At 43.8% G+C, this 9825-nt stretch overlaps 1 protein-coding gene across 3 annotated transcripts; it reads left to right on the top strand.

Annotated features, from left to right (window-relative positions):
- The first annotated feature begins 64 nt into the window (after nucleotides 1-64).
- Nucleotides 65-8993, top strand: fkbp4 (FKBP prolyl isomerase 4). Of its 3 annotated transcripts, none has more exons than XM_049012944.1 (11): nucleotides 65-79; nucleotides 829-1010; nucleotides 2318-2462; nucleotides 2833-2975; nucleotides 4727-4847; nucleotides 5103-5259; nucleotides 5363-5453; nucleotides 5539-5622; nucleotides 5955-6140; nucleotides 6452-6691; nucleotides 7194-8993. In XM_049012944.1, the coding sequence occupies exons 2-11, from the start codon at nucleotides 915-917 to the stop codon at nucleotides 7293-7295; spliced, it is 1365 nt and encodes a 454-aa protein (XP_048868901.1). In that variant the 5' UTR covers nucleotides 65-79; nucleotides 829-914; the 3' UTR covers nucleotides 7296-8993. The 3 variants fall into 3 exon arrangements, with proteins under 3 accessions (XP_048868901.1, XP_048868892.1, XP_048868882.1); XM_049012935.1 differs by lacking the exon at nucleotides 65-79 and adding an exon at nucleotides 439-612; XM_049012925.1 differs by lacking the exon at nucleotides 65-79 and having other exon boundaries at nucleotides 439-1010.
- Nucleotides 8994-9825: the final 832 nt, after the last annotated feature.

Below are 9825 nucleotides of genomic sequence, written 5' to 3'. Positions count from 1 at the left end.
CTCGGCAGACAGAACGCGGCAGTGTAGGACAAACAGCAAGTTTCAACCCAGCCGCAAAATTGAAAATTTTGGATATAAAGTATGTAAAGATACGGGATATAAAGTGTTTTCCCCACAAAAACATGGATGGCGGTTGCCTTTAAAAGAAACCAGACTAGGTTTTTTTTTCTCATAGCCAGTCACCTTTATACGTAAAGAAAAGCAAATACCAGTTTCTTCTTAACTACCTATATGGCATGGCCATATACGCACAAGTAATACGTTGATATTTTACTGATTTTTTTAAATCATCATATTCATTGTGTCTTTATCATCTAGTAGTTTTTCGTTTCGATTTGATATTATATATTATCTTTTTAGTGATGGATGGTCAGCATTTCTCGTTTGCTGTCTGCGCAGTACTTTGGTGACGGTGCCTAAACCCTAAGCTCCAGTTAAAACTAAGCACACCCTCCTTGCCGCTTTCTCTGGAAAGTTCTATGCCCTTCCTTCTGCGGAAAGCCAGTGCTTTAAATTGCCTGCGTCGGTGACGGTCTTCTGTCTGATAGCGGGCTGGAAGGCGCACAGTAGATCTGAATTCAGATCGATATTCTTGCATCGCATCACGGCTGGGTAATCCCTCTTTGGCCGTCGCAAAAACAAGCGGCCCTGTCTCTGGTCGTGTTCAAAAATAAGTGGCCTGCTCCAAATTGATATTTCATTGCTGACCGGACTTCAGCTTGCAGTACGGCCGGTCGGCCCATTCGTTCTGTTATATTTAACCAAGGAGCTAGAATCTTATTTTTTAATTACTTCTTGTAAAGTTCGGTTATTTTTGCTATCGACCAGGCGCTCTGAGCACTGCTACATCCCATAGCTGCGGACCGCCGGAACAGTCTAGAAATTCGCGGTAGCTGGACGGTTGCAAGACCGATATGACTGCAGAAGAAGAAATGAGCAACACCGAGGGACATAAGATCCAAATGGAAGGAGTCGACATCACAGCCAAGCAAGATGGAGGGGTCTTGAAGGTATTTGCATGGGAACCGATGCTTATGGACGTTTAACCACATTTTCTGCCCTTAGTTGTGACAAATCACGTAAGTGGGAGAGAAGATTTCAGCCCAGATGTCTGCCTGTGACGTTAGCAGAAGCCGGTAACGATTTTATACGTAGTAAAGGGCAGTTGATAAGTCGATCCTGCAGTGGAAGATACTGACGTACGCCCTTTTTAACTGGTGCAGCTTAGTAGTCTTGTGAGTGCATTGGTTTCTCCTGTAAAGTCGTTGCTGGTATCGTTGTCACGGGCACCTAGCTGTGTGTTTGTAAGGGTTTCCGTGGTGCTGAGCGGGTCCCCCTCGAAACGCCAGCTTTAGAGCACGTGTCGTGGTGTGGGCCTGCACGGCTTGAGTGCGCGGGCAGCTGCTGTTTATATCGCTACAAAGCAGCACCTATCCTAGGCCATACCAATGAATGGATTTGTGAATAGGGGGAGGGGGTCCAGTCTGCATGGAAGTGACGCGATCTCATATTTTGGACGGGCACATTAGCTCGATGCGTGTCATAGTAAATCCCGCATTATTATTTTGTTATCCAGGCATTAGGCACGGTATGCATTTAACATTCTGTGTAACTAGCATGTTGGCTAAGGTCACGGTTCCTAGACGGATGCCATTAAACCTTCCCTAATACACAAAGCACTCGTCTAAAGGAAACGAGACTGAGTCATTCTCTGTGTCCTTTAAGACAGAATAATTATTTTTCTGCACACCTCGCCGAACGATTGCTTCCTGTATACTGCCTAGTCTGCGGCTCGGATGCCGTTGGGTCTTAGCGCCGCTCTGCGCTTTGCAGAACATTGTCTGGAACATTCTTTGAAGGTTGAGCAGCCATGCTCAAGTGCTTCTTAAAGAAAGCAACAGCCCGCAGAAAGTGAGTTTTACTTTTGTTCCCATTTATTATAAACCTAGAATTTTCTTTAAAGGAACATCCAGTCTTTGGCATTAACTTGGATAACAATGTGTTTCAGTTATCCTTGCGAAACGCATTACGCTGTCTCATGTTCATTCGATGAATGCAATTTGTGTAGCCTACACATTTTCTTGAAACTTTAAATGCGTTATCATCTCGTTTATAACGGTGGGGTGGCAGTTGGCTTTTGGTTAATAATATGAATCGGTAACTCAAAAGCTGCTGCTCTCACTGGAGGAAAGTACATAAGCTGAATTGCTCCAGTGGAACATTCAGCTATATAAAGGTGTATACGGTATTGTTTAACTGATGCATATTGTTTCACATGTAACCGAAAGCCAAGTCGTCTTCTTTTTAATACTTACAGCTGGTGAAAAAGGAAGGAGCATGCACTGAGCAGCCTATGACCGGAGATAAAGTCTTTGTGCACTATGTTGGCACCTTGCTGGATGGCACAAAGTTCGATTCCAGTCGTGACCGGGGGGACAAGTTCTCATTTGAGCTTGGGAAAGGTATGTTTGCTCCCTTGCAGGTACATGTCTCTGGAGTGCCATTCTGACTAGAACGTTTACAAGTGGCCTCATCTCTTCAGACGTCTTTGCTCTCCGCTCACGCCTTTTCAGTAAGGATAGCTCCATTAAATCAAGAATGTGGCAAACTTTGTAGAACAATTGTAGATCCCGCTATTCTGTGTCCTAGACAGTATCTGGCATGATGAAATTGTATTTGAAATGGTAAGTAGTATATTTTTAGTGTGAATATACTTGTAGGAGCTTAAAATATAAGCAATTATTACAATATTATGTGCGGAGATTGGTTTAATGGTTTGGCTTATGGAATAGCATTGACATTCTTGTCCACAAAAAATCTTTCTCTGCACAGGTCAAGTTATTAAAGCATGGGATCTGGGAGTAGGCACCATGAAGGTGGGAGAAGTTTCCCAGTTTATCTGTAAGCCTGAGTATGCCTACGGTTCAGCTGGCAGTCCTCCAAAGATCCCACCCAATGCCACCTTGGTTTTTGAGGTAACGACTGATGACAGGCAATGCATTTTAAGCAATGTGTTTTGTTATGGATGATACTTTTGGTGCTTAAGTTGTTTCTTAGACAAAACAGTGGATGCATGTCAAAACACAAACGTTGGGGCTATTGTCCCTCTTTAAAAGACTTTATTTGTCCAGCTAACAAAATGGGTTGGCAGTCAGTGTGTGCAAAATAAGTGGATTATATGCTACTGACTGCAGCAGAACCAAGAGGTTTATGTGGTCATTTACGGCGTACTCACGCTTAGCCCGGCTGTCTTGTACTGTGCTCGAATGCGATTGTCCCCTTCTCTCCCCCCCCCCCCCCCCCCACTGGTCTGTACTCACATTACGTTAAACGATTTGGACTCAAGCACGCTTTCATTATCACCGTGCAGCGTTTCTGTGTTGAAAAGAACATATGCCTACTGTGCTTGAGTCCACCTGAACTGTGCCGTGGCCCACCTCTTTAAGCAGACCCACGTGGTAAGGAGCTATCATACACTAGTGAAAGGTACTGGACTTTTGAGGTCAGACATGCTCGGGCACAGTACGGATCGCCTAGTGTGAGTACATCCTTAGAAACATGAGGTTTAATGGGTGTCCAATCCAAATGCAGCTCATGAAGTATCAGGCTGCAAAGTGCCATTCTGAGGCCATTGAGTTCTGTCTGGAGCATGTAGCAGCAGTAGCAGCAGCAGTAGTAGTAGTAGCAGCAGTAGCAGTAGCAGCAGCCTCCTGTCATTTTGCACTCATTGCACTTTTCACCAGTGAAGAGGGTACTCTCTAAAGATTGGACGTTTAGGGGGGGGGGGGCTTTGAGTGTTGATGTCATTTGTCATGATGTCATTTTTTGTTGCAGCAGATATCAAACATCGATAGCCTCAAATATTAAGCCAGTAATTCTGCTTCCTTGTTTTTCCCCCAATGAAAAATGAACTTGGACCTGAATTGAGATTCATGTATTGATTGATGATTGATCAGGTGCAGCAGACTTGTTGCCGTCTTAGATTCTTTTGGTTTGATAGATGTGCAACAGATTGAATTTTACATGTTTTTTTTTTGTCATGATGAGTTCTCCATAGCGATGATAGGAAAAGTGCAAAATGGCATAACTTTCTTTTATACTCTTTTCCTGAAGAATTTTGTACATTTTACTATCTCTGATATGAGAGCAGTCGATTAATTTATTGCAACTGCCCTTGTGTGTGTGTGTGTGTGTGTGTGTGTGTGTGTGTGTGTGTGTGTGTGTTTCTAAATGTTTGTTCTACCTTCAGATTCGCCATTATGTTGTGTAGCTATGTGCGGCATTTAAACTAATTTACTTCATTCGGTGCCACTTTACAATAAGGCTACCCATATAAATAGTTTATGAATGGTTTATAATGTGGTTATTAATTAGGTTATAAGTTTTATTAATAGACAATTTTAAACAAGTTCTAACAGTTTTTAGTAATGAGTTATCGCCATTTACAAGTGGCAAAATGGACCCTTATTGTAAAGTGGTACCTTTAATTCATATTAATGGTTAAGCAGTTTAACATTGATTTTAAAATGTTTTGGAATGCCTTTTTAAAAACAAGGTTTTTTTTATTATTATTACTATTATCACTCCAATTTTATCATTTCCCCTACTGGCATAACTCTAATGAGCTGGTGTATTGAAATTGGCGGGCAAAGGTTTCAATAGATAGTTCATATCTTGCATAGGTATTTTCATACATGCGTGCTGGTGTTTGCTTCCATGTCTCTAGGTGGAGCTGTTTGAGTTCCGCGGGGAGGACATCACTGAGGATGAGGATGGTGGTATTATCCGGCGCACCATAACAAAGGGGGAAGGTTACTCCAAGCCCAATGATGGAGCTACTGTGGAAGGTCTGCTTTTTCACTGTCCCTAATAATCTTACTCGGCTGAATAACAGCTTTTGCATGAATTAAATAATTAGGGCTGTCGTGGGTGACAATGCATGTGGTCCTGATGATTCCATTGATTTTCAGTCTGTTGTGTTTAAGGAGACTAATGTATGTCTAGCAATCATGATGGTTGGTTGAAGGGAGAGATCGAAGTAATCTGGGTATAATGTTTTGAAATGTGTGTGTGTGTGTGTGACCGGTGACTCCAATTCTCAGTGGCTGTGGAGGGTATGTTCGAGGAGCGAGTGTTTGACCAGAGGGATCTGAAGTTTGAGATCGGGGACTGTGAAACCCTGGACCTTCCAGCCGGTGTGGAGAAGGCCATCACGGCCATGGAGCAGGGAGAGGAGTCTACCTTTACCATCACAGCGAAGTAAGACCTTTCTATATGGCTCCCTACGCCTTTCCTTTTATTCAGCCAATGAAGTTTGCTTTTTGTGGAGCTGCAGTACAGCATGGTCCGTACTTCATTCCAGGTATGGATACGGAAGTGCTGGAAGCACCAAGTTCAACATCCCCCCTGGTGCTACTCTGAAGTATAAAATAAAACTGAAAGCCTTTGAGAAGGTAAAGCGGCTGCTTCCATTGGTGCATGTGGTGATGGCTTTTCGATGGTGGTTTTTTTTTTATGATTTTATTTTTTTCTCTTTAGGCTAAGGAATCATGGGAAATGAATTCATCAGAGAAACTGGAACAGGGTGCCATTGTCAAGGAGAAAGGAACTCAGTATTTTAAGGTAGGTATACCGATGGTTCTCCTTGTCATTTCAACTGGACAGTTGCGCCTATAGCTGATTCAGTCCTCTTCATTGGAAAAAGCTGGTCATTGTGGCACAAGAGGATGAGTCAGTAATACGATGTTTTCCCTCATGCTGCCTGGGTGTAACCTTTTGGCAAAAGTTGGTGGGGAAGGCAAGTCATGCTGTGGAGAGAATGGAGTGTTTCTCTTTGGAAATGATTAACAAGCAGACGCCTTGGAAGAGGGAGTCCACAGCCTTCTCCTTTGGCTGCCGCAATAATGGTTGCGATTAAGGCCAGACTAAGCACGTGTGGCGGTGTCGCATCACAGGAAGGGAAGTTCAAGCAGGCTACCGGTCAATATAAGAAGATCGTGTCCTGGCTGGAACACGAGTCGGGCCTGTCGGAGGAGGACGAGCAGAAGGCCCGAGCGCTGAGGCTGGCGGCCCACCTGAACCTGGCCATGTGCTACCTGAAGCTGCAGGAGGACAGCCAGGCTCTGGAAAACTGTAACAAGGTACTGCAGTTAGATGTGTGCATTTCACCAGCTTGTGGCCTGGTAGAGACTTCAGTCCGAGAAACTTCTGTTTTCAGCGATGGGACTTGGGGTATTAAAATGATTGGCCTGAATATGCGGTAGTTTCCAAGCTTGATAGACAGAGTTGCTGATTTCAGCTGACTATTTATAATGATCATGTCTTGTATTTAAATTTTAATAGATGGGGGGGGGGGGGCTATTTGAATTATCCTGCTGGAGGACAGCAAGAGCATGGCTGTAGGGTGCAGGGCCACAGGATCACTCGTGTCACGGTCCTGTCCCTTTTGCAGGCTCTGGAGCTGGACCAGAGTAATGAGAAGGCCCTCTTCCGGCGTGGTGAGGCCCTCTGCGCCATGAAGGAGTTCGAGCAGGCCCGGGACGACTTCCAGAAAGTACTGCAGCTGTACCCCAACAATAAGGCTGCCAAGACCCAGGTGGCCATCTGCCAGCGGCAGCTGAAAGAGCAGCACGAGAAGGACAAGCGCCTCTATGCCAATATGTTCCAGAAATTTGCTGAGAGAGATGCCAAGGTGAATGGCCAGTAGTGACCCCGAGTTTGTCCACGTCCCCCCCACCTCCCCCCCCTCCTGTCCTCTCAGGCATGGAAGATTTCACCTAGACTGACCTTGGAAGCTAATTCTAACACGCTTGAGGAATTAAACTTTTTGGCCATGTTTTCGACTTTCCAGTAGGAACAGAAGTATGAAACTAGTTCACTTATTTCTAATTGTTAACCTAGCATCCGCTTGCCTCTACTGAATAAACCACATAAATCTGCGAAATTAGCTGGGATCCCATACATAGATTGTAATACTGTCTTCTGCCAGTAGATGGCAGATTTGATTTAAAAACATGACTGCGTTCCAGTGGTTTAACTTCTCAGTGAGTTGCACGTTGACTCGATCCCGTCATCCCTTTCATTCCTACATATGGCACAGTACTAACGAAGGCCAATAATTTGGCGAGAACATTTGAAGTGGTTGGTGATGCATTATCTAAGAGCTGTAGCAACATCTTGTTTCTGATTCACAGAAAGAAGCTGAGAAAGTGAAGGAGCCGAAGGAAGAGCGACAGGAGAATGGCGAGGGGATGGACATTGAGGAAAACCGAGCTCAGGAGCAAACGGCAGCTTAATCCCCCACCCCACTTGTTTTCTCTTTTTTGACTTTTTTCGTAACTTATGAAATGGTGTGCAGATTTTTTTTTTGTAAGCGTGACAGCATGGGGGGGGGGGGGGGGGGGTTACTGTTTCTGGCCTCGGGCCATAAGAAATGGAAATTCAGGTCTTTGCTGGAGAGCTACTCGTCAACGTAAACAATTTACTGTACGGCCTCCCCTTGTTTGTCTGTGTCGGCTTTGCTGGATATTAAATTCTTTCATGCAAATGCCATTGGCTGTAGAATAGAAGCCCTGGAACTATAGCAGCTAAGCTTATCTGCTGTAACCTACTTCAGTCGTGTCTGGATGGGTGGAGAAAATTTTCAATGAAGATCTTTGACAGCCAGTTAAGAGGTGCTCTGAACGCTTGCATTCATGGTCAGACATCATTGCTCCTCTCACATTCTTTATGGAAAGGGATGGCATCAAGAGCTTGCGTGGCCTGCTCACCTTACTTTCTCTTTGGTTAGTGATCTGTTTTGTGTACAAAGCATCCTGCTCCAACTCCCCAAGGGCTATTCCATTGTTTCCCGCATAGGTTGTAAAGACCCACGATCTCCTACCCGTTGGGTCAGATATGACCCAGGTTCATGGACCGGAAGCCAGATGACTGGGAGTACTGAGGTGTCTTGCAGTGTGATAATAGTTCAGAGCATCTACTGTTCGTCTGTTCGTTTTGGTTAATGGGAAGCTACCGACAATATACTGTTAATGAGATTTACAATATTGCGCTGATTGGTTTGTATTCATTGTGAGACCTTAAGCAAATAAACTGTATATCCTAGGAGCCGTTTTTTGGGGTGTAAAGATTTAATTTTATTGTGTGTAATTTCTGTGTTATCGTGCAAGTTCATGTTCATTTTAAGATGAATATTTAAACTGGGAGACACCATACAACTCACAAAAAGCTCAATGTTAGGCCCTTTATTAGCGTCTGTTGGAAGAAATCGTCTAGGCAGCAGTAGTACGTGTTCTGTTCCAGAAGGGTGTTGGGTCAGCTATGTATGACTAGTTGCTGGACTTGGAAGAATGCTGTTCTGATCTACACTCTGGCTGGCTTCCTCTCCAGCTACTACTTATGAAAGTCTCATTGTAATATGACTGAATTCCTTGCAGCTCCAGTGATGGCAATAAATCACCATCTCAACTTTACTCAGGGTCTTGTTTTGTGAAATTTTCCTTCAGCAGTGGAAGGTGTTGACCTTTGAGTTCTTGGGAATTCTTGGTTCAGGAACCATTAATTGACTGGAGTCCTTTTGGGTGACTAGTAGTTCCAGTGAACAAGAACCATGTTTTAGAACCAGTTTTAAATGCCATACTGGTTAATGTGTGGATGATGGATATGTGATGCAAACATTAGGCTGTAGTTTATGAATGGTTTAATTATTTGAAATGCACTGAATACTGAAGAGGAAATATGATTTAATCCTAAGCAGGAATTCTTTTTACTTTTTAGAGTAGACATCCATTTTCTAGAAAAATCTTTTAGACTTGACCTTTAACTAATGAATGTAATAATGTTTATCGAGTATATTTTTATGATTGTTAGTCTTTAATGTGTTAAAATGCAGGGATGTACTTAAGTTGCTTTGCCCATCTCCGGCTCTTTTCTTTGTATTCCATTCAGCATGTACTTTCTGTGATTCATTAAATTATAAATGCTTGATCAGTAAACTTCAGCCTTGTGAAGGATGCCTGCAAACGGAAGGACAAAAAAAAGGAGACCGTTAATGCATGAGCACAAGAAATATGCTAGAAAGAGAGTGGGGTGGCTCAGCTCAACGGGGGTTTCGATCTTGCCTCCACTTTCAAGTGTCCTGTTTATCCTGTCAAGTGTGTTTGCTCGCATTCCAAAGATCTGCAGTTAGATGTACTCGGTGTCTTTATATTGCCCGGAGTGTATGACTGAGTGAGTGCAGTCCCTTGCAATGTACTGGCATCGTGTCCAGTGTATTCCAAATGCAGCAGCTCAAATTGTCACCAGTTTGAAAACATAACCCCTGATCTTAGTTCCCTGCATTGGCTTCCTGCTAGGTTCAGGACTGACTTCACCATTCCCCTATAAGGAACCTACCTCACAGAATTACTTCAATTTTACAAGCCTCCACTCAGATAACAGAACGCAGGTTTCCTTCTTCCACGCATATGAGTGACAGTTGGCAATAAAACATTCTCCTGCGGGGCCCCTTTATTGTGGAATAGTTTGCCAGCCTATGTTCGAGATGCTGAATCAGTCTCAGTCTTTCGTTTCTCGACTGAAGACCTATTACTTCAGATTAACTGACCCACGACTTAATATGTAACACAACACAACTATGACTGCTGGTGCTGCTGTACAAGCCTTTTTTATTAAATATGCTTGTCCATTAATTTAAAGTGTCGATGTACGTTCTGACCCCCCCCCCCCCCCGCCCCCATACTCTCTGCCTTCCTTCCCACTATGGTGTTGCTTCAGGCCCATGGAGGGGTGACATCATGGATGTGACTTATGAACTGTAACATCATG

Source organism: Brienomyrus brachyistius, chromosome 1 (assembly GCF_023856365.1).
Source record: "Brienomyrus brachyistius isolate T26 chromosome 1, BBRACH_0.4, whole genome shotgun sequence".
NCBI classification, from domain to species: Eukaryota; Metazoa; Chordata; class Actinopteri; order Osteoglossiformes; family Mormyridae; genus Brienomyrus; species Brienomyrus brachyistius.
The sequence above is the reverse complement of the archived record's forward strand: the minus strand, read 5'-3'. Positions and strand labels throughout refer to the sequence as shown.